We start from the raw sequence: 24,428 nt of genomic DNA, 5'->3' as shown, positions 1-24,428 counted from the left end.
ACAAAAATAATAACTAAGAGAAGCTCAAGCCAAAAGCAACAGATTTTGTGTCAAAAAACTTAGCCACACTTCTTGCCTTGCCTTGGAAAAACCTGAGTGTGTGAGCTAAGCTGCTCAAGGTAAGGAATTCAACATAACTTCCTTTTTTTAATCCTATACATTAAAGACATTGATACTCACTCTTGTAGTATGACAGCTCTGTTCCTTATGATCTTAGTATAATCCCACTATTATAAGATGATGTTTGAATATAACACATGGAAAAATGTAACAGAAGCGTAATGTCTAAAACTGATGAACAATAAAACATCCATAGATCGGCATAATGGTTGACACTTCAAAAACCACAGTTCCATTAAGATTGCTACAGTCATAGCTTGCATCATCTGTAGCCAGCCTATAAACCAAACTCCAAAACTGGATTATTTTTTATTTTTTTTTAACATAACAGATGCTCACAGTTAGTCAGTAAAACTGCATTAAGAAGAGAAAAAGGAATCAGTATCTAGAAGTACAAGGATGGAACAGACACAACTTAATTTCTCACAAGATCTGGGGAAATTCTGTTAGAGCCTGAAGCCTGATTTGGACTAGCAATTCTGACTGCAAAACAGACAAAAGGTTCAAAAAAGAGTATTTTCCTTTTGTACCTATGAAGTGAAAGAAACACTAGGAAAAAAATGTTCCTGAAAATACAATGGAAGTGGGCAGGATAGGAGGAATTTATTAAACACTCTAGCCAGAATTCATGTCTTTCTAAATAAGGGAAGTCCTATATTAAGGAAAGTTTATTTTAAAATAAGGGTAATTTTCTGTTTTCAACATAAAGTTCCCATTCTTTGCCCTTGAAAATTACCAAGCATCAGGTAGAAGTCTCCCTGGTGAAGTGGTATTGCTAATCCAGGTGTCTCTATGTCCCATGCTACCTTCAAGCCAACATGCCAAACAGCTGGGTCTCTTCCCTTCAATTTCTGTTCATTACTTTCTTCCATGGCTGAACCTTTAAAGAGGGGGAAACACAAAGATGACAGACAAGGTGAGGACCATAAAATACAGAACAATACAGTCTCAATAACAATACAGGCTTGATATCCTACAATCTTAATAGGTTTAAACTTTCTATAATCTGCATTTGGAAAAAACAACATCTTCAAAGTCAGAGGTATGTAATAGGTTAAAAAAAAATGTAAAGAGTCATATGAGAACGGTAATTTTTTGCAACCAACTTTACTAAGATGAAAACTTCATGTTAAAAATCAGGAAAAGGTAAATCAAGGCAAAGCTTGTAATGGACTTGAGTTGTTCTTAAGTAAATGTAACACAAGTGTTAGCTAATCTTCACTCTTAAATTTTTGTTTACATTACTAAAATTATAAGCACAGAAGGAAAAAGAAAAAATGCAACAACACTGATATAAAAATAGATAACCCCTGAAAGAATTTCAAGCCATAAACTGCCAAAGCACTTTATGAACAATTTCATTTGTTTGCATGCTTGCAATTTCAACAAATCATAAACTGAGGCAAAGTAAAGTGAAATAATGGGCACAAACCACAGCCTAGACTAACGAAGTTGAGCAGATCTTGGAATGGTATCCGTGATTCTTTCCTCAAAATTATTAGTCAAACATGCTAGATAACACGTGCAAGAGCCAACGAAGCTTCAATACATTTGTCACAACATTTTTCTTATCATTAAGCAGCATGAATGTGTTGAGCTTGGGGAAAAAATAATCCACTGCATAGAAATAGTATTTAGAGCTTAATCCCTCAGAACTATTTTCAGAAGCTTACTTCAGTGCAGTATAAATTGAAATATACAGTCAGCATTTATAACAAGGTATTTGAGAGCCATGGCATAACCATTTTATGGTGAAAGTAACAGAGCATTTTGACAGAGGGAGGATGAAGCTTTAATAAGCAGTTGGCAGAGAATGGCAGCCAACAGTCAGAAATCATCAACTATGTAGCATGCCTCATTATTGCTTATAAGTTAGCAACTGTGTGTGGCCACTTTGCTGTCCATTTCAAATGTGCTTTCATGTGATAATTTTTAAAACTTTTGTCTTCATTTAATTCTAAAATAAAAATACTGAAATGTTTGTTAGTCTTACAATATGCACACACAAAAAGTGACCTTGAACTCACACTTTAAAAATACTAGAGTCATTCATCTCACATGGTTTCTGCAATGCTTGTTTAGATGGGAGTAGCCTTTAATAATTAATAAATTGTCTTAATTTGCTATGTCAATTAAGTATTGCCTAAAGGAAGCAGAGAGCCAAACTTTTTAAAGAGCCAACCTGAAGTTCTTAGTTAAAACTCCTACTCTAAATGCACTCCCCATATTCCTTGCTGCAGTTCTCATTCAGCTGAAGATTTGGCTCAGGAGCAGCTCTAGGCCTTTCTATCAAGGAGCACACAAACAAGAAAACAAGAGCTAGCAAATACTCAGAAAAATCAATACTAAAGTCTTCAAGGGGCTTTCATATTTTCTGCCCAGCTCAGATAAATCGTAACTTAATTTAAGAAAAATGTTTTTGGAAAACTGCAAATAGGATGGCTTTCAAGGCATTTTTAATGCAATACATCATGGATATTATAAAAAGAGGTAACCTTCCCGGGTTAACTCTCTCTGCTATGCTGCTTTCCTATTCACTTTGGCAGCAGCACTGTTCACAATATGGCACCAATAAAATATAGAACTACAATCAGAGACAGCAATTTCAATCAAAGTTTCCTGGGGTCTCCTCATAAATCCAGCACCTTTGGAATGTGCTCGTTAAAATGACTTATTTTTTGTAGTTTGATAAATTTTTTATTGCTTAAGTACAGAGTTCAAGTGTAGCTCACAGTCTCCTTTTCTCTATATTCTCAATTATTGCACCTTATAATTACCAGCAGCAATTGAAACTGATTGCTGCTACCATGTTATTTTGGTAACAAATGGAAGCAAGCTGCTACTAGCTTTTAAATGCAAACTATGCTGAAAGTGAGAGCAAGGTAAAAAAAGAGGACACCTTAATAATATCTCTCTAGGTAGCACTGACAAACTTGTACATAAAAATAAGTCTCTTAATTCTGTCTGTCACACCTCAAGCATGGCCGAATGCTGTACATTCATGGATATAATTACAGTTCTCATGTAAATGAGAACATTTTAATGCATCTAAACCAAGGTCTTTGAGAGTAAATCATGTGGATCTTGCAATACACAGCACCTTAAGACCATGTATTTATTTTGGAGTAGACCATACAGAAATGGTCAAATGTAGCAGTACTTAATGGAAATACAAGAAAACTATCTGCAAATTTGAATTCTATTCATTAACAGTTTATAAATTTTGGCCTGCAAGGAACCTTTATGCTTGCATCTCAAACAAAATCATGAAAACAGGAAAAAGCTTACCACAATGTAACAATAATACCTCATCAAACCTCTAATTAAGATAGAACCATGAAAGAGAGAATGTAGCTTCAGAAAATCAGCCTCAACATTATGCTTCTAATTAGATAGCTGAAGTTTCAGAGATGTTCCAGCTCCTGATCTTATCACTTTTGGGTCATGATTAGGTTCTGAACAACATAAAACTTGTTTTCTTGGACCTAGCTTGGCTATTGTTCTGCAGCAGAGAAAGTAAAAGGAGCCTGGAAAGGTTTTTCTTTGCTATTTGGCACCAAAATTTCTAGACAAGTTCAAGAGTTTCTTGACACCCTGAAACCTAAATGTTCTCTATTCAAGTGAAATTGAAATACCAAACTATATCCTAAATGGAGTCTTAAATGAAACATGATTTCTTCGACGATGGAATCACTGCCAGCACATAGCTAAAAACAAGACTGTCAACATCTACTTTGTCATTAAATAGCAATTAAAAAAAAGCATAAAAGCTCCTTCAACATCAGTTAGCGCAACTAAGTTTGTTAAACCTTTTATCATTACCTGGTCAGTGAACAGATCCAGCTGTTTAGTACCTCAAGAGATTTATACAGCCAGTAGCCCTTACAGCCAGAAGACAGATAAGATAATGTAAAGCTAGAGAAAATTATTTATCTAACCTCAAACATAGTTTGTGAGAAAGCCAGGTAAGAGAAAGACAGACACTTCCAGTGACTACATGATCTTCCTTCTCCTTTAAGTTGGTAACTGAAACCAGTCTCTACTTCAAAGAACATCTTTAGAACCAACTAGTGCTCTGTTAAGCAATAAAACTTCCTACAGAACTTAAAAAGACCTCAGGGAAAACTGTTCATTAGGAAATCTTCATGGGTAACATCCAATTTCTGAAAATGCCCTTATTCCACCAGTATTTGGATTGCAATTCACTTTTATAACTGCATCAGGAAACAAAAAATGGGTTATTAGCTTACTATATTAATATCCTGAACAAGTTTTTACATTAATGCTCTCATGGGATATTTGTAAACTAATGTCTTATTAAAAATCCTAAATTGGTCAAAATTTGGAATTATTGTGAGATAGTAAATTCTGAAACATAATTTAATTCTGAGTAGTGTTAGTGACAGCACAGTTGTACACACTGTCTATAATGTATTCAGTTCTGCATATGCACCATGACAACTAGTCATGCACTTTCATGCAGAATATACAAAAGAAAATTGCTCATATTTTTGTGATTACCTATTCTCATCACTTGATAACCTACTTTTAACTTAGTGTAACATAAAGCATTTCGTTTTAATGTAAGTAAAAGCTAATACTATCCAGATAACAATTAGGCAAAACATCTGCCTTATTTTGTTGCTATAAATGTACTTCATTTGAAGTTGCTTTGACACTGCTTGACACTGGAAATAAGAAAATAAGCAGTGATGCTAATTAGAATCAACCTGTTCCAGTATCTTTATGTTGGCTCTCCCAATTTTTTTGTGGCATATTAAAAACTCCAATTAATACTGATCAAAGTTTCAAACATGAAATTTTCATTATGGTATCAAACACTGAACAAGCAAACAAGAAAATAAAGTTGTTTCAATTACAGTAGTATCTGTTTCAATGCTATTTAAACAAATAAGTAGGTACCAAATAAATGATATAAAAATACAAATTAAAATTAAAAAAAACCACATATAACCTGAGTTGGGCATCTCTAAACAGCGTGACAAACAGGTGTCAGCAGCAGTAAGACGGCTTGGCTCTTCAGGCTCCTGCTGTTCACAATCTGAAAGCTCAGGGACTCTGCATTTGTGGCAGGATAGACTGGTACCCACCAGGAAACTCTGTAAGCTCAAGCCCCATACTTTGGGGCTGCTACAGAACCTCAGAGTTTGCAGTTTCACAGGAACCAGTGAGAATTTGGGGAACTGAGAGTTGATTGAAAAAAAAAAAAAAGGCACGATCAAGCAGAAAAGAGAATCAAGCTATTCTTAGCAAAAATCAACATGCTTATGTTTGAATTTCCCACAGAATCAGTGTGTTCTCCCACATAATTCCTATTCCATCTCACTGACATCATCTAAGGAAAACATGTTCCATCAAAAAAATTCAATTCTGACCAGTTTTGTTATGTATGCTGTAATGACTCTGTGATGGCCTCTATACACTATAGTCAGAATTCAGTACTAATTCAATACTAGTTGAACTAATGGTGTAAGTACTAATAAAAGATACCAGCTTGAAAAGCAAATATATTTACAGAAAATAGGAAAAGGAGTCAAGATGCGATTCTACAAAGATTTAGCAAGAATCTGCAAGAAGATGTGGAGCTTCTTTGTGATTCACAGTTATGGAGAGCTTGGAAAGAGATACAAGTTAATATTGACAGTTGTGAACTACAGAAACCAACAACCCATCAAAGTGATATGCAACTGGCAAAAATGTTTTTCAGCACTGGTAAGTTTATAAACACCAGGATTTGAAAGGTGTAAACGTGAAAATGGAAAAGCAAAAGCACAATTCATTTATTTCTCTAAAATAATGTAGAGTTATTACTCCTCTTGGATGTGCTGGGTAGAATACTACAACACGTAAGTATTTACTGTCACTTTAAAAAGCAATCCCATATTCATAAACCATAAACAGGTTGCAGGTCCTCCAAACTATGAATAAGTCATCCAAATATAAATACAACTTCACTTTAGGGATATATAATGACAACCACAACCTGAGCACAGACAGATGCAAGTGAACTGTTTTCATCACACACTACAGGATATTTCCTCATGATGCTCAGGAACCATGCTGGGCACTTGAAACTCACTCTAAAGATCATGAAACCAACTTCAGCCATGATCAAGAGCCATCAAGTGGAATTCAGATTTAGATCTGACCTCACAAATCACTTTCTTCCCAAAAAAGCAGCTTTTACACTGAGGTTTTAATAATACCACATTCCATCAAAGATATTCCCCCTCCCCAGTATATAGTCAAATTTCAATTTGATAAAAAACTTTTAGAATCATTGCAAAAATACAAAAATTTGAAGAAGCAATTTAAACATGTTTTTCTTAAATGTGACAGAACAGCATATTTATTCACCAGAAAGCTCTTAGGTACCTTTTTCATGTTTTCAGGACTATTTTTCAATCCTTCAGGAAAAAATATAAACTTTAATGTATAAACATATTTATGAAAAAATATGGTATGTTGTAAAAATATTAATTACATTAAGTCAGCAAAATAATTTTTGGTCTAAACATTTAAAATATTTCTTCCTAGCCTCAAAGTCTTGCATAAAATTTGCAGTAGTTTTTAAGCAGCATGATTTTACCTAACCTGCTGAACTTGAATAAACAAAACCAAGTGACAAGTTATGAACAAACATAGCAGATTTCTTTTTTTGTTGTTAATTTATAGCTCTCTGAACTTAAAGGGGATTTATTTTTACTCTCCACAAGCAAATTTTATGTTCAAGTAAAAAGTTTTGAAGCCTATTACAATAAATCCTCACATACACTATTATTACTTCAAGTTCATTTTTATGTTTCTTTAACTTCAAATGTTACTGAAAAAATATCTACAGTACTACTGAAAAAAATACATTTACTGGACACAGAATACTAGCATCTTCAGCAAATAAGACAGAAAAAAATTCACAAACAAAATTACATTTCTACTGGTCAGGGAATCTGTTCCATCCAAGTTTGCCAAGCCAGCTGATATTTCAAGTCCAGGAAAATGTACATAAGATTATTTCAGAGGAATGTTAAGTAAGAAAGTGACCCACAGTTTCAAAACCAGTAACAAAAGTAACAAGAGAATGGAAAGTAAAAGCTATGGAAGCCAATGTGAATTCTTCCCATGTTTTAGAGCAAACTTCAAAGGATTTTTGGAAGGACCAAAAATCAGTTGTGCATTATGAAACATAACAGAGCACTTGCAAATTCAATCACCTGTCTAAATCCTAATCTTATGTTTGCAAAACTGGAAGGCATTAAAAAAATGCAAGGGTTTGTTAAAAAAACAGGAAAAAAATACACAAAATTCCTCACATCTTTTAAATAAATATGAAAAGAACTTAAAACTAAAAATGAAATATTTAATGAGTCTCCAACTAAATTCTTCCCCCTCTAATACTGCATTTAAATGGTCTTTAAATCACTAAGAGCCTGCTGAGCCTGTCACACAACAGGTCTTTTAACAGAAAACTTCCACCCTTCCCAACTGTGGAAATGTTGGCAAGTCCTCTGCAAAAAACACATTAACAGTACAGCATGCTTAGACAAAATGTATATACTTCCAAGTATATACAATAATACTTCTATACAAAACCAATCTAAAATTATCTTTCTAAAGAAAGCAGAGTAGTAAAATCAGCATAAAGCAGAAGCAAGTCTGTATATGATAAATAACACAAAGACAGTGACCTCAACTACAATGAAACATTTCACAGGCTACCGGATGTTCTCTACATAGAGAACAACAGATAAGGCAGCTGCAGGAAACACAGGTATATTTTGTACATGCTTTTTGCAGGTATTTATATCACTGGTCAACTCACACCTCCCAACACTCACCTTCACAGCTGTAACTGTATACAGCAACCGTGGACCTTTCAACCAGATTTTCATCATGGTGCCAGCTCACTGCCATGTTCCCCATTCCAAAATAAGGTTCTTGTTTCAAGTACAGCATTTGTAGTGGATCCATATAATTCAATAAAGTCAAGTTATAAGATGTTCTGTTCTTTAGACTTACGTAGTCATCCTCTGGTACACAACTGCTTTGATCTTTTGAAATAGACCCTTTCTCCATAAAAGAAGTTGCAAAATTTTGCTCCTCATCTGTTACAGTGGCATCTTTAGTTTTAATTTCTTTGGTCTCAGACAAATTTTGTTCTTGTAATGCCTTGATTGCTTCAACATGCAAGTAGTTGTTAAGTCTGATTAAGGCTTTACAAGCATCATGTATTTGAGGACTGCAATATCTTATATCACAACCTTCAGTAGGCCAAGGGACTGTAAATAATCTTGTGTTCAAGTACTTGTAAGTGCATCCTGGGTTTCCAATTAATATACGAGACACTGGGGTAAGAAAATCTTTTCCTTTGATCCTTACAAGATCTTGAAAGAAACAATCGTGCTTTCGCAAGGTCTGAAAGCCTTCTTGTACCATTTGATGGAGCTCTTCAGGTACTGTATCAGATTTTCTGAAAATCAGCTTGGAATATTTGGTCTCCCACTAAAGTAGAAAAAAAAACAAACAAACACAAACACAACAAAATAATTATTCTTTTTACAGGAACCAAAGTATTTAATATATTCAAGATCAGACCAAGCTCATTGACAAGTTATCAAGGATGAGTCTAGAATATTGTGAAGAAATAAATGCCAGCATTTGTGACTTTATTTTCTTATTGCAATATATGGCACAAACTGGATATGCACCAGTGGACTGTAACCAAAGAGTATCACCAGGGCAAATCTCTAAATAAATACATAAATAAATGAATCAGAGGATTCTAACAGAAATCAATAGAACGTATAAATTCCCCTGATCAATTTGTAGATAATGTTACTTGTAAGTGTATAAACAATAAACTATTGTTCAGTAACAAAGTGACTCCTCTATTTGCGATGGTTGCAAAGACTGTCTTGTCTCATTCTGATGCACAGAATTCTACCAGGCTAGATGATCAACTGAAATTTTTGCAAAAATACCAAAATGAAAATGCACGTTTCAAAAAAAGGACAAAATTCTGCTGCCCTGCACCTCTGTCTTCAAAACAGTCCTTGACATACTGGTCTTTTCTATTTTCACACATCAGTGCAGGCCAATTAAGTCTCACATTTTATATAGAAGTTTCCCTCTTAGGGAAGAGAAAATTTACGATTTTACTTTCCTCCCCATCTCCCCACCAGTACTATCCTTTTTCCCCTTATCCTCTTCCGACCACATCAGCTGGAGTTCAGATTCCAGCAGTGTGTGGAGGCAACAGCTCCCAGCAGGGTGTAATGCTGCTAATCCACAGTATCTTGCTTTGTATGCAAAATATTGCTTCCCACTCCAGGAAGACTTGGGTAATTTTATCTCATTAATCTGGTTTTCTAAGGAAGTGAGTATCATATAATCACACCTTTTATTGGTTGCCTGTAAATCTGCTTTAACTACTGCTGAGACTGCGCAGCAAACTGGACAAAGACTAGTGAATAAGTTCTTAAATAGACTAAGTTCCTATGTATTTCATTACAATTAATAGAAAATAAAAGAAACAGCAAACTAGTGCTATCGACCTATGATCCATCTGTGGGCTCCTTTTGGTACAACTCAAAACGACTTTACTAGTACTATCTATATGAGTGTTACATATGAATATACACAAGCTGTTATTTCTATTGGTGGTTCTCAACACAGAGAATCACCCTACAGGAAGGATGACTCAAGAAATATAATAAAGTTAGAAATCAACAATAAGGACCCTTGATAAGCAAACTGCTACTTAAATAATGATATATAGTTTGTACTTCAGATATTTGCAAATTGCCTTGTTAACCAACTTGATCTTGTTCACAACTGGCTTTAAACATTACATCATTTCCGCCTGTTATTTGGAACCCATTTCTAAAATTATTTTGATGCATCTTGCCTGATGAAAAGATGTCAGTGAAGTTTTGCTTATGATGGAACTTTCTAGTTTTGTTCAGACTGTACATCTCCATACTTAACAGGGTACTGTAGTTTATTACTTGCATCCTGCCTAACATTTCCAACATGTTCTCTTTCAAGAAAGTTTTATTTCTTCAGTGCAAACAGCCATTTTAGTTTGAACCAAGTACAGTAAAAAGAAATACATTACCAACTGATGGAAATCAGCATCGGCTGGTGTCATATATGGAAGTGTGTTCTCTCCAAGTTGTTCAAGAAGCTTTTTTTTCTGTTTTGGATAGATAAAATTGAAACAGAAAATTAGAATAAAAAAAACAAAATATAAACAGCCAAGTAAAAAATGAGTTGTATTAAAAAGACACAGTGTTGGGCGTACTCTAAAATCTTTCCTGAAATGAGTGTATGAAGGAAAAAGAGAACATCATTTACAGCACAAAGCCCGTAGAACCTGACAATGTTTAAAATACTCAAATCATGGCAACCCATCAGGCAGCCACAACACTGGTTTGATGTTGGGAGTGCGCTAAGAACCAGCTGACTGTGAAGAAAATCATAGCATCACAAGAGCAAGTGTTCCCTCTCCCCTTGTTCTCTTAACTCCCTTTTTACTACTGCTTCAGACTGAAAGTATCTCCAATGTTTAGTCAACATGACCACTAAGAAATTGCTCAAATAAATGCCTAATTTTAGCCAAAGTGTATTTTCCATTTTTTTAATAATTAAAATAGAATTTTCATATGCATTATACAAATAATTGTGAAGCTAAAAATGTGGAAACTTCACAAGACCCTTCAAACTTATCATCAGATTTTATAAATCAAACACTCCCAATCCATGACAAGTCCATCCACATTTATCTACCTGCAGTCAAACTCAACACTAGCTCAAGCTGATACAAGTACAGATTAACAGTGTAAAATTGTTACGGTGGAAGCATGTGGCTGGAAAATTAATAGTGTCCTTTATTTCTTCTTTTAGCTTGCAAGGCTAGTTTATTTACAAACTCTGATTATTAACAAATATTTACTAGAAAAAAAGCAACTGAAAGATCATAAAACTATATCTACTATAAAGCTTGAACATTTCAGAAAACATGATTCAAATGATATTTATTACAATATTTTCAACTACATAAATACTATCACATGAAATAACTGAAGCTGCAGCTTGCTTAATACTTTTATGTTGTAAGAGCAGATAAAAATGGAATATACATTTTAAAAGAATTAAGGGTATAATACAAAGGAAAATGGAGTAAGTTGTAACAACTACATAGATGTCACAGCAAATTGATGATTCTATAGACAAGAAAACTCATTGTAATTTTCTTATAAATTCCCCTTTTTATACTTTTGGGTTGCATAAACATAAGTTCCCTATTCTAGCAATCCTATTTTAAAAAGGAAGAAAGAAATACTACATGTAGTAACTAATTCCTGGCTTATAGCAAACACAAATAAGGAAAGCTCAACTATGAAGAGTGTTACTGTGTATTTTATTCTGGGACACTGAATTTTTTTCATGTTTAAGCATCAAGGAAGATAACAGAGGCTTAAAATAATGAGGAAGTACAGATTTTAAGGTATACAGCTAGCATATCAGTCAAACTAAAATAAGAGCAGGTTGTTCTCACTCATCTCCACACTCATGCTCTGCTGATCACTGACTCTTAACTAGTCTGAGATAGACAAACCAGCAGTTTAATTTCTCTAGGTCTTGAGTTTTCTCTGGGGACAGCCTGTTATGTTGACATGAAGTCACTGGTGAAACCCAGCACAGCGTAACTTCAGATGAAGATGGCAATAAATGACATGCTAATTTGCTGCATGTTCTAAACCAGTAACACTTCTCTATTATAAAAAGTTTGCTGCAATTTTATGTGAAATCACTGAAAACATTAGATTGGCTTGTTATCTCTAAGATAAATCTCATTAAACTGCAGAATAAAATTTAATAGATTTTAACACTGACTCACATCTGCAGGAAAAAAGAGGTGGGAAGAGAGCTTTTGACAATTTCTCTGTCAAGTACCAGCCTCTTGGCAAAAAGCACACAACATTAAAATGCACTCTTGTGTATAGGCAGTACTAGTTCACATTTGATTGTCAGATCTGGCTAAGTGCTGCTCTTCAGCTTGATGTACAGACTAATACACACAGCTGGGTGGGTGGTATAACACACTGCTGATCTCTTATGCAAGAAGCTGTCACGCAGATGTCAAAAACACCAAGCTACTTACAAATACCTGCAAAAAGTAAAAAAAACCAACAACCACACAAAAAACCCCCCAAAAAACAACCAACCCACAAAAACAAAACCGAAAACCTGAATATATACCAGCTAGTCTAAGCAGTGTTCCATAAGCATTGCTTCTAGGCTCTTCCAACACATAAACCCCTAAAAACATTTTTAATGGCCTTTACTTCAATATATCAGGCATCTTAGAAAGCGTTTTTCTAAATCTGTCTTTTACACTTTAAAAATGCAGTGTAACAGTTGATTCAAGTACCACTATTATGCTTCTTAACACTTCAACAGCCAATATGCTTTTAATACATACCCTAGCAATGCCAATTTGTGAAAGACAATCTTATGTGACATCCCTAAAATGTCATCATGCACTCTGCACTGCTCAAGAAACCTTATAAGTGTTGTATATGGGCCTTCAGAAAGGAGAAAAATATTTGCAAATATCTTCTCTTGTGGGCTGTTGTGAATGTTAGTGCATCTGTTATACTCAACTCTGCTAACTGCCATGAACATCAGAAGCCCAGCTTCAGAGCCTGTGATAAAGTTCCTGCAAATATCAACAATCTCTCCTCATTTACTAGTAATAAACAGGTTTATTAATGAGATGGTTGTAAAATTCAGCAAGTGGAATAGTAATAATTGGTATCTCTCAATCACTATACATACCTTCTTCCTCCTTTCTTCATGACAATATAAGCAGCGTGTTACATTTTACAGAGCAGGAGAAACACAACTAACACACCAAAGCCACGTGCCAAATTGCAGTTATGTCACACACCCACTGTTTGCTATTTTCAAATTAAGTAGTATAAGGGAAAAATGGGACTCAATGACATTCAAATTAGTAGACTGCCAAAACCCATGACTGTTACTCATTCTGGAAAAGCCCATCTCCTTATTCCTTCTACAAGACTTGTTGAGAAAATATGGTATTTTGAAACTTGTAACAGCCACATTCCCAGCCTCTGAGGGGATGCAAGCAGCTTTTTTTATCAGCAGTTGATTACTCACGTTCACCTTACAATGAGCATCACACAGAATGAAGCAAAAGACTAATCACATGCTATGGAAAACAAACATATAAGAAGACAATGCAAACAAAAACTGAGTATCTCACTAACTTCCTATTTTCTTTCAACAATTCTTAAGTATTTACTACTTACAAATATTTCATATACACATCACACTAGGGAACAAGCATTTTCAGTGCTTTGCAGATGGCTGAGAACTGGCTGGACTCTTCGATTTACCTTTCAGGCAAGAAAACAGCACAACCAGCAAAACAATTCTGTGTACTCATATACACCTTTCCCTGCAAAATAATTGAATTTTCTGATTCACTACAGTGACCTAAAGTCCCACCTAATGTTGCCTTTATTTCATCAGCCCAATGATTTAGGTTTTTTTTATAAAGCAAAGATGGAAAATGCTCTTCATTTTTACTCCCCTTCACTCCCAACAATCTTAAAGCAGAGAAAGGTAAAAGGAGGGAAAATACATTGCTGGAGGGGAGAGTGCAGAAGGCCAAGTAGCTTTGAAACATTGTCTCCATTCACAGCCTACAAAAGCCCTTCTGCTTCAACTCCTTTCATTAGAAGTTCTTAAAACATCAGCAATTTTTTTTCATCCTAAAATGTTATGCTGATTGCCTGCTGCAGTTTTTACACATTTGAGAATACTGACTCAGGACCAGAACTAGTAAAACACAGACATGCAAGTTTTCTGGTCTTCAATGCAATCCACTGTATTTGCAGAAATTTCTGTGGCAGCTACTAAAACAAAAGGGCCTCTATTCAAAGTATAAGAAAGTATCCTTTCTACCCTAAATAATGTTTTTTTCTAAGAATCTTATGTTTTCCAAAAGGTTATCAGGTTTAGCAAGGCACTTCTGTCATGCATATTGTCATGAAAAATGTGAATAACAATTTCAGATGCAAACTTCTGTTTTTCCAAAAAATCCTTTCCTTTCTTCCCCATTTCTCTTTTACCCTATTTAGTTTTTTTAATTAACAATAATAAAATGTGGATTTCTTTCAAGTCATGCATCAATAAAAGAGCTAGAGATCTGAAGTGAGAGCTTGATGGATGCCAAAAAAAAGAAGGAATATTAAATACTTTATATAGTAACAATTTCATTACACAATACTAAGACCTCATATAGTAAAAAGCCACCACTTCACAGAAACTTCCACAACCTTGCCTCCCAACATTTCTTACACTTTTAATAAATAAAAAAAAATTAAAAAATACAAACCCACCAAATTTAGGATAGTTACTTAAGGCATGAGTATAATATTGAAGTTGCCATTTGTTTAAACTACAAGGCTTTCCAAGAGTTAGCTATTAAAACTTCATAGCAACCAAGACCATTCAAGTGTCTCATTAAAACCAGTTAGTCAGAAATGAACCTAGAGTAATAATAAAAAAAAAACCTCTTAATGTACTATTACAGCTTTTATTTCTCCGTTATCACGTGTATTAGATTTCAGAAATTATTTCCTTCAAATTATTTCTGTAAACTCCACTCATTAAGAGATCTTAAGGGACTGGCTGATTTTACAGCACCATTTACTCACATGAAAAAGTTTTATTTCCAGGTTACCCTTCACTGCACTCAAGTCTTACCAAAAACCTTGTCTGTGCTACATTCTCTCTAGTCCAGTCCAGCCTGACAAAAATACTGGCAGACACAAGCATGCTGTACTGCATTTTGCATACTATAGCTCTACCCATAATATTGTATGCCCAAAATATTTGCATATTAAGGACAAAACCTCACACTATTTTACATAAGCTCATATTAAAATTATCTATGACTCTCTAGTTATTCAACATAACCATTGTGCATCTTGCTCTCTCACTGAACAAACCAGTCCATTTACAGAAGAACTGGATGCAGCTCAAATGATCTGATCACGAACAATCTACTGTAATGCAAAGACCTCAGGTCTAAAACCAGTATTTACAACTGAGCAGCTGTCTAAAAGACTGTTTTGATATTCTTTACTGCAAAGTTATTGTTTGGCTTCGCTTACTGATTCCAGCCTCTCTTACCCTTCCTCAGAAATCAACATGCCCAGATTTTGGTACACATACACACACACAGACCAGTCATGCATATGCACAACATAACTAACTGATGTAACTGAACTGTGTTAATTTATGCATTGAAGCAGCTCAGCTATGTGTAAAAAATGTCTTTGGTACCAGTATCCCCTCTCTCTCCACCTTGACGTGTTACGGCCCCTTAATTGTTGTTTTAACCTACAGGAACATTGTTCCTTTGGCCAGTGGCTGTTAATGGAACAGAACTGGAAATTTTCTCACCCAGCTGAGAGCAGATTTGTCACACATGGATTAGCAGTTTTAGTTAATCATAATAAAACTCTGAAATTATAAATTATTTAAAACACAGCCACCTTTTGCTGACATGAGCCTCCTCAGTATACCTGTCAATAAACTACTACCATCACCATTAACATCCTGACACCACCAACCACTTCTTGCACCATCTATCATTTGTGCATCCTATTTCAGCAGGTACCAGTTGGTAAATGGATCTGCTGTTAAAAGGTAAGAACAACATCGAAACTTTATTCAAAAATAATGACAAGTTTCAATTTGCAGCTTTTCATCATCACCAGAAAATAAGTGAGCCTTTCAGAATTTCTGGTCTATATAGATGTTGATCGGTAATGGCAGAAGTATCCAGTGTGTAATAAGGATACTTAAAATTCTTTTAAGTGTAAAACATCACTAAGAAGAAACAGAAGCCAAAACTAAAGTGAAAAGAAAATGGACACTTGAAAAAAATATAGATATTTCCTATGTTTGACATCAAGTGTGGTTTCCAAAGTCCCCTTGGTAACACTGTTGAAGGTAGTGTTAATGTAGAAAGAGCAGGTGTTAAGTGCAAATGCTTGTGCCATGCAATCGGCTACAAGGACGACGAATAAGGAGTTAGAGCATTAAATTTCACATACTGAAACTGTCATGCCCACTACATTGTATTTGAACATCTTCATAGGCCATTACAAATTGTTGACTCTTGATAGTTTTTGCAAAACTAAATTATTTTCAAGATACTTTATTAGCACAATAAGCACTATGAAAGTATAAAAACACTTATAAACTTGGTGAAATTTTAAGACCTTTACAGCCTTGCAATTCAACATATTTGATTATTTAACTGTATTTTTCACTCTGGAATGAGAAGCCAGGGAGATGGTTGAAAGCCTTAAAGATAAAAGGAGATGTGTTCCAGGAACACTTTTCTTTTGTGTTAGTACATTTCACAAGACACAGAGATGATGTATTTTAAAGGAGGAATTTACAAGATAACTCTTGAGGATATATGCCACAATGAACAAATCACCGCAGGCAGAATATCCAGGAGGAAGGGGTACACTAGGTACCCCCAGGTCCAGTTGCAGAAGCAGCACCCTGCTTCCTACCTCTGTTCTTCCATCTTTACCATTTGTCTTTTTCAAGGACATGATAAACACAGATTCCTTCAAACATTCCTCATACTGAAGGAAACTTTGAGCAGAAGCTTTGTGCAATTTCCTCTCCTCTCCCCAAAACAATTTAAAGGCAACCATTCCCGATTCATTACCATGGTTACAACAAATTTGATGTCATACAAATTCTCCATGTATTTCCAAAACAGCATAACCAATGAGATGTTATTTTTGAAACTACACAGGAGTACCATGTTGATACAGCTGCATCACTTTTACAAGTGGCTTTCAAGGATATAAAAATTATACAATGTGTTATGTTGATAAATTTAACAAATATATCAACATTTGTGCAAGAGTAATCATGGACAAAGAGCGCAACTTGTAACTTTTTATACATTTATAAAAGAAACCTGTGGAATAAATGCACAGATATTGTTTTGCTTTTATAACAATTTCCTGATTTTGCAGAAACTACACCATTGGTCAAATGATGGTAATAACACTCACTTTGAAAACCTATAAACTCCATTTGGTGCCTCAACTTCATAATACAACTTAGGGCTTGCTCAGAGGACATTTTCTCGTTACAAAAATTATTTAAAGAAAAAACCTCATAGTGAACAACACATAGTGCAGAATGCAAACAATTTTGGTTAGTTTTAAGACTTTGTTCACACTCTGTGGAATAAGCCACAGGGGGAAGAGAAAGCTAACATTTAAGTTGGTAGACAACAATTAGAAAGTCAGGGTCTGAAAGAGGGTTAGGCAAGTTCAGACCAGAAGCAAGGAGCATAATTGGAAAGAAAGGACAATTTAGCATTGGAGCAGACTACCACTGAGTGACATGCATGCTCACTCACGGGAATTCTTGTTTATATCAAGTTTGGATGTTTTTCTAAATGATACATTTAGTTCAGTGGTTCCCCAAGTGTTTAGTCCAGCAGACTGCAATGAATCGTCTGTATTTCCTTAAGTGCTGTACATACAGTCTAGCCAAATAAACTAGAGGCAGTAGAGCCACACAAAGTTTGATGCATCTTATTCCTCAGTTTGGTTTTGATTCATCACTTCATCAATCGTCATTGACTCAGGAGATCCTGGTCTCCTGCTGTAAGAACATATTTTACTGAAGTCCTCAAGCTGGTGTTAGAAATTCTCATCTGCCTCACAATTCATGAAAACTTAGACAAGAGTTTGTCAGGATCTCTGTTTCATAGTACTTGGAACACTAACAGTACCATCGTAAGGTTAAAGAATCACAGCTCAAGGAAGCATCATTCAATTTTACTTAATTCACATTTTATTCTAAAACTGACTTTGTATAATTTAAAGAATAAGCTTAGTGTATACTAAGGGGTAATACACAAGAAAGGACTGATCTGCTATGCAAGAAATAAATCTGTTCAGTCATTTGCCTTTGTGCCAAACCCCGGTAAGTTTCATCATGCAAATCAATATTTTGCTGAAGAATACAGTAGCTGGGCAAACTTAACAACTGTTGCCTTTTCAAATAATGCTGTTTTAATAAAGCAATGCTAACTCTTGCAAAGGCTAACACTTGATTTCCAGTTTTCATTTTTATTATTTGCATATGCAGACATTATTTCTTGTTTACTTCCTCCCTCACTTGCAATGCAATGATCAGCTGTAATTTTGCAGAGCAGCACAACCCAACTACAATGGACATATGCAAACATTTCTTAAGTCTATCGTGTACATTTGTTCAGGGAAACATGTCTGCCCTTACTCCCCATACATTTCTAATCCTAACCAGTCTAAGAGTCTAGATAGTCCTACTATCTGTACTTTGTGAATGTGAAGTAGCAATGTAATGACAAGTCATTTTAAAACTCATCTCTTCCCTTTTCCATGCTATTCTTACATACAGGATGGATTTCTGAAGGTGAAAAGGAGAGGCTGGCAGAGAGAGGACCATTTCAGATTTCACCACAACTCTCCTTTGTCCTATCTGCTCACTTTTGCAGAAAAAAAAAAAAAATCCTAGATCTACACACTACTGAATATTCCTACTGTCAAACTTCAAACAAACAATTCCTACAAAGACTACTAATTCATTTTACAATCATTTGGATTCATCCTCTAAAAAAAAAAAAAAAAAAAAAGAGACAGAGACAGATACTAAAGCTCTAAAAGGCTGATAGGAAAATACAGATGTATTTAATCAACTGTGTGGAAGCATTCAAAATTGAATCCATTAAATGACAAGAAAAAGCATCAAAGTCTCTGACTCTATTTTTAAGTAAATACCTGTATGTGCTATCTAAGAACATAATAAAAAACCCCACAGGTAAATTTGTACAAGGGAAAGAAGACGGATTATGAAGAGAGGTAAAAAACCCTGTTATATAAAAGATACACACACACCCCCCAAAAAAATCCTAATATGGAAATAAATACAACTTGACAAAGAGAAGAACTGACTGAATTATAAACTTAAAGACATGTAGGCAAGTCTCTGTCCAAATGAAGATATCGCAGACACCTTAAAATTCTAAACTCCATGGCTTCCTTAGAGCACACAACAAAAACAAGAGTAAATAAATTACCTTTACTTCAGAATGTCTAAAAGTACTGGAGTCAACCATTTTATAATTTGATACAGTGGGTTTGTATGTTGGGATACTCTCAACCTGAAATTCAATAATCCAGGCCACCCTTTTTGACACATAGTATGCATGTCTGTGTTAAAACCACCTGAGTGACAGTAGTTCAGATGCATTAATAAAGGAGGCTGAGGGCAAGGAACTGACATTAAGAGAAAGCTGCCAGAGCCACCTTTGTTCTATGTGCTGGCTTAACATGCTGTAATACTTCCCCTTCTGCAATGGAATGGCTTCAGCAGTAACTAGAATTTAACAAGATAAAAAAAGAAAAAAAGAACAAATTAGGATTAAAATAATAGATTGGAAGGAAAGATTTTAAAATGAAATAACATGAGACAACTGCAAGAGCTTACCACCAACATTAAGCACTGTGTATGCTGCGATTCCCATCTAAACTAGAAGTGACAAAAGTCTGAGCTTCCACATGACAAATGCCTCAAATCACTGTTATTTGCATTTCATCAGCTTTTTACTTCAGTGTTTAAGTAAAAAAAAAAACAAACACCTTTACCTAGTAATTTTGGAATAATTAATTCTACCTGTCCTTGCCAGTACATTTGGAAAGAAACAAGACAGGGCTCCATACCAAAACATACATTCAAGGACCTTTTATTTTTATTTCCATCAAAAGCATGTTCAACATGCTCATTCCCAGCTAATGAAGTGCAAAAAAAGATGTTGTTTCACTCAGGCTTCCCACCTCTTTTTTCCATACTAAGCAGAGTAAACATTTGAACATCATGGCAGCAGAAAGAGCACCTTTAACATGCAGGTCAGAATTGCTCCTCCAGAACCAAGTACAGTGATCTGTCTCAAACTCCATAAAGCATTACAACAGGCTTCTGAAGCAGGCCTTTGTTAAAACACAGTTTACTCTAATTTCTATCACTCCGCATTCAGCTGCTTTTGATCTTTAAGTCAACAAGTTAACTGTTCTGAGCTTCCAAGTTTCAGCAGGCTTTTGCAAAAAGACTAAAATTTGTTTGCGTTACACACCACAGGGATTAAAAATGAGTTAATATGTATCTATTCAAAACTATTGTGCAGAAAATAGCTGTGTTGTACAGGGCTTAGGCTGTGACCCGCTTAACTTTATTCATAGAATGCAAAATCCATCACGTACAAAAACAGAGGAAAATGTGAGGTGTTAGTAAGTACCGCTGTTAGTGAGATATTCTGCTAATTATTACACCAACTAAGCATAGTCAACAGGCCAGAGCTGTGAGAGGGCATGTTTCAGGGCATTAAATGGCTGCCTTGGATGGAGATGAATATATTACACTATGCCCTTTAACAATAAAACAATTTCCCTGACACAAATCCGGGCGGCCCTCGGAGCTCAGATGAAGAGCTGGAGCCGGTACCCGGCGGACGCGATGTCTCAGTGCCACCTAGTGACGTGCGCGTCACTTACTGTCTCTGAAGACCTGGAGTACATGGGAAGTTCAAAAGCTAATTCAGCTGAAGTTTGGAGATCACCCAGTACCGAAGAGAAGCCTTACTCTTTGCCAAGAAACGACAAAGGGAGGTCATGATGAGACAAACTCCTCCCTTTTCTTTATAACTCAAACATTCACTTCCTTAAACAGCCGATCAAGCCTTACACGTGCTTTTATTACAGCCTGCTCTTGCAGTCAAAAAAAGAGAAGAGAAAAGCCTTGCAGGAAAGGACACAACCCAGCATATTTTAAAGCATATACTATGCACAATAAGGTTCAGATAGTTTGCATATCTTATGAAATTGGTTTTAGCAAACTATTAGAATCATAGAATATGCTGAGTTGGAAGCGACCCATCAGGATCGTTGAGTCCAACTCCTGTCGCTGTGTAGGGCACCATGTGCCTGAGAGCATCATCCAAATGCTTCTTGAACTCAGGCAGGCTTGGTGCTGTGACCACTTCCCTGGGGAGCTTGTTCCAGTGTTCATCCACCCTCTGGGTGAAACACCTTTTCCCAATATCCAACTTAAACCTCCCCTAATTCAGCTTCCTGCCATTTCCCCGAGTCCTGTCATTGGTCACATGAGTAAAGAGATCAGTACCTGCTCCATCTCTTCCCCCTGTGAGGAAGCCATAGACTGCAATGAGGTCATCCCTCAGCTCACTGAAATAAAAATAAGATTTTTAGCAAGGCTTGGCATGTGCTCAGATCCTGACTATTACAACATGCGGACCTTGAAGATTATATGATGAAAAAAACTTCTTCATTTATGTATCTACATCAAAAACCCCACTGAAATGATGTGCAATGAAAGAAGATTCTCAACTTAATTCTCACCTTGATAGTTAGATTTAGACAACACAACCTTGTGGATTAAACCTTCTATTGTATTAGGCAAATAGTTATGATGGAAACTGCCTAAATACTGCAGGATTAAAAAGCCCTTAGAATTCCAATGGGGAAAAGCCTCACTCAGCAACTGGACAGTACACTAACTTTGGAAACCTCTACTGCAAATAGACTTTAGATGCTTTAATCTCTATCCTGCTTTAGGACCTAAACTGCTGCCACAAGAATCAATATTGTACCTACTTTAAAAAGCAAACAAAAAACGAAGAAAATCTTGTTCCTTGCATGTCATGTAGACTTTTACTCACAGCTTCTCAAATTACACTTAGAGCTTCAGAGAAAGTACTTGCAACTTCCTGCAGCACTTTCACTGCTAGCACATCTTGGAAAGCTTAAATGAGGAGTCTGGAGGAAAGATGCTCTAATACAAAGCAACAAAAAATAGCAGTTCAGGAACTGTAGGGTCCACAAGAGAAAGAATTAACAGCAAAAACCAACTCCCTGTTTACCAGAGCAATAAAAAAAAAAAAATCCAAAGTTTTATGATCACTGAATTGTATAATTCTTGCCCAAGCTTTGAAAAATCTGTCGTATTTTATTGCTATTACAAGAATACCTTGTTTCATCTACCAGCAGTTGTGTTGGAAAGAAAGAGGATTTAAACCAGAGTAACTCCTGATCAGCATGTTTAAAATTTTCATCCAAGAAGATCCCAAACTACTAGTTGCTTTGAGAAATACACTCAATCTTCTACTTCAAAACAGGTGTCTTTTCTTAAGGATCCTGACTTGCACAGCCCTGTGAAAGTCAGAGGCATGCTATTTTACTAGATTCCAGATGTAACCTTAAAGTGTTGCACAGTTTCCAATTCTGATATCCAAGAAGAAAATATGGAATATGGAGAAACTTTTAGACAGTGGAATGAGTCCACCTGGGCTTCTCTTCAGTCCCCACTCAAAGCATCTTTGCTCACATCCACTAGCACCCAGCTATCAACATTCAGGCTCTCTAGGCCACATTAATTTTACAGCCACAGAAGAACGCTTCTCAGAACAGCTACCACCTTACAAACTTTTTACCTCAAAGGAAAACTCACCCAAAAAGAGAACACATCACATGAAACTTCTGCCACATTCTTTTTGTAAAACACATATTTGCAGGAAACTGACATTTTCTTCTCCCTTGCAGTATACCAACCCTTTCCTCCACAGGATTAAGATTCTTCCCTTAACAGCTGGAAAAAAGTATTTGTCCTCATACCTCAAAGAATGGCTTGTCTGACTAATGCTTAACTGGTCATATGCCTTAGGTATTCCATGCTCAGAACCATTCATAGTTTAAAGGATGCTAATTACTTAGCAACACTTAATGGCTAAATCCATCCAAATGTAATGATAAATCCATCTCTGAGAAATTCATTGCTAAGAATCTCTCCAAAAAAAGCAGTAGTCAGGGGATGAATTCTACGCAAAAAAAAAAGTAAAACAAAGTTTCCAGTACCCAATTCCAAGGAATTTTCTTTGTCACAAAATATTAAAACAAACAAACAAACTCCAATAACAGTGATTACTTCACGAGTTCTAACATTGTGTTCTCTGTCTTCTTTCACTATTACAAGAAAATTAATACATGAAAAAATGGCCTGAAAGTATTTGATTTTACTTATTTTCAATAATTTGTTTTAATAACATGACAGATCATTCAATGAAAACAGGTTCATCATGGTAATATAAGCTTCAGAGAGCATTAAAAAAAAAAATTCAGTTTATTGCCACCTTTGTTTTATTTCTTTCCTATAACTGAAAGCTATTCAGAATGCATTAAAAAGCACAAGGACCTCTAACAAAATTAATCTACTCTTAAGTATAAAAATTACATTGTTGTCCTATGCTTCCGATACAGTAATTCACTTTAAAAATCATGTGGCAAATCAAGCATGACCTATTTTAAGAAGTGCAGTGCAATACCAATTGTTCTACAATCATAATTTGCATGTTTCTCAAAAAAAACCAAAGCAAAACAAACAAAAAAACCAAATAAAAACCACAAACACACATAAACAAGTATTATGCACTTCAAGAACTCTGGCCATCAATAAAATGGATTTACTCGCATGTAATTGCTCAGCAGTTGAAAAGGCAGGTGGGAGAATACTATTGCTCCTTGCTTTCATGAATTCTTTTGAGTATAGCCACAGTGCAACTTTCTTTTGGACACAATTCTCAAGACAGCTCCTATATTAGAGAATCCAATGTAAAACTAAGGTAAAGCAGAGGGATTCTGAGCTCCCAGTAACATGGAGGTCAAAACATACTTTTGGTTAATATTAAACATTTCATTATTATCCAATTATTAGTACTGATTCTTGAACTTAATAATCATTTTTAGATTACAGTAGGTATGGAGTGATAGCAACAGCAGGGAATTATACCAATGAAGTCTTAAAAATTGTCTTGTATGACAGTAAAGATTCATGTCATATAAATAGACAGAAATACAGTAGCTGTGAGTCCCAAACAACTACTTTTATAAGATGCATCTTACAAAGAAATGCTGCTAGTTACTAACAGAAAGTTGTCCTATAGAAAGGTATATTATATTACACTTGGTTTTATCCACCTTACTGAAGAGACAGTCTCTTTTCTGCTGTCAAGATGCTTTTGCTATATGTAAATATTTAATGTTATCACCATCATTCACTCAGTCCTTATATTGTCTGATCAAGCATCTATTACT

The 24,428-nt window shown here is 35.4% G+C and overlaps 1 protein-coding gene across 3 annotated transcripts in view; it reads right to left on the bottom strand.

Moving 5' to 3' along the window:
- FTO (FTO alpha-ketoglutarate dependent dioxygenase) overlaps positions 1-24,428 on the bottom strand; it is a 228,975-nt gene that overhangs the window by 180,559 nt on the left and 23,988 nt on the right. For all 3 annotated transcript variants that reach the window (XM_051629516.1, XM_051629518.1, XM_051629517.1), the window contains exons 2-4: positions 10,256-10,333; positions 7,977-8,640; positions 857-1,000 (exon numbers count right to left, since the gene is read on the bottom strand). In XM_051629516.1, coding sequence (XP_051485476.1) covers positions 857-1,000; positions 7,977-8,640; positions 10,256-10,333 — 886 coding nt within the window. The remainder of the gene's footprint in view (positions 1-856; positions 1,001-7,976; positions 8,641-10,255; positions 10,334-24,428) is intronic.

This window comes from Apus apus, chromosome 11 (genome assembly GCF_020740795.1).
Source record: "Apus apus isolate bApuApu2 chromosome 11, bApuApu2.pri.cur, whole genome shotgun sequence".
Lineage (NCBI taxonomy): Eukaryota > Metazoa > Chordata > Aves > Apodiformes > Apodidae > Apus > Apus apus.
This window is presented reverse-complemented; position numbering and strand designations above follow the sequence as displayed.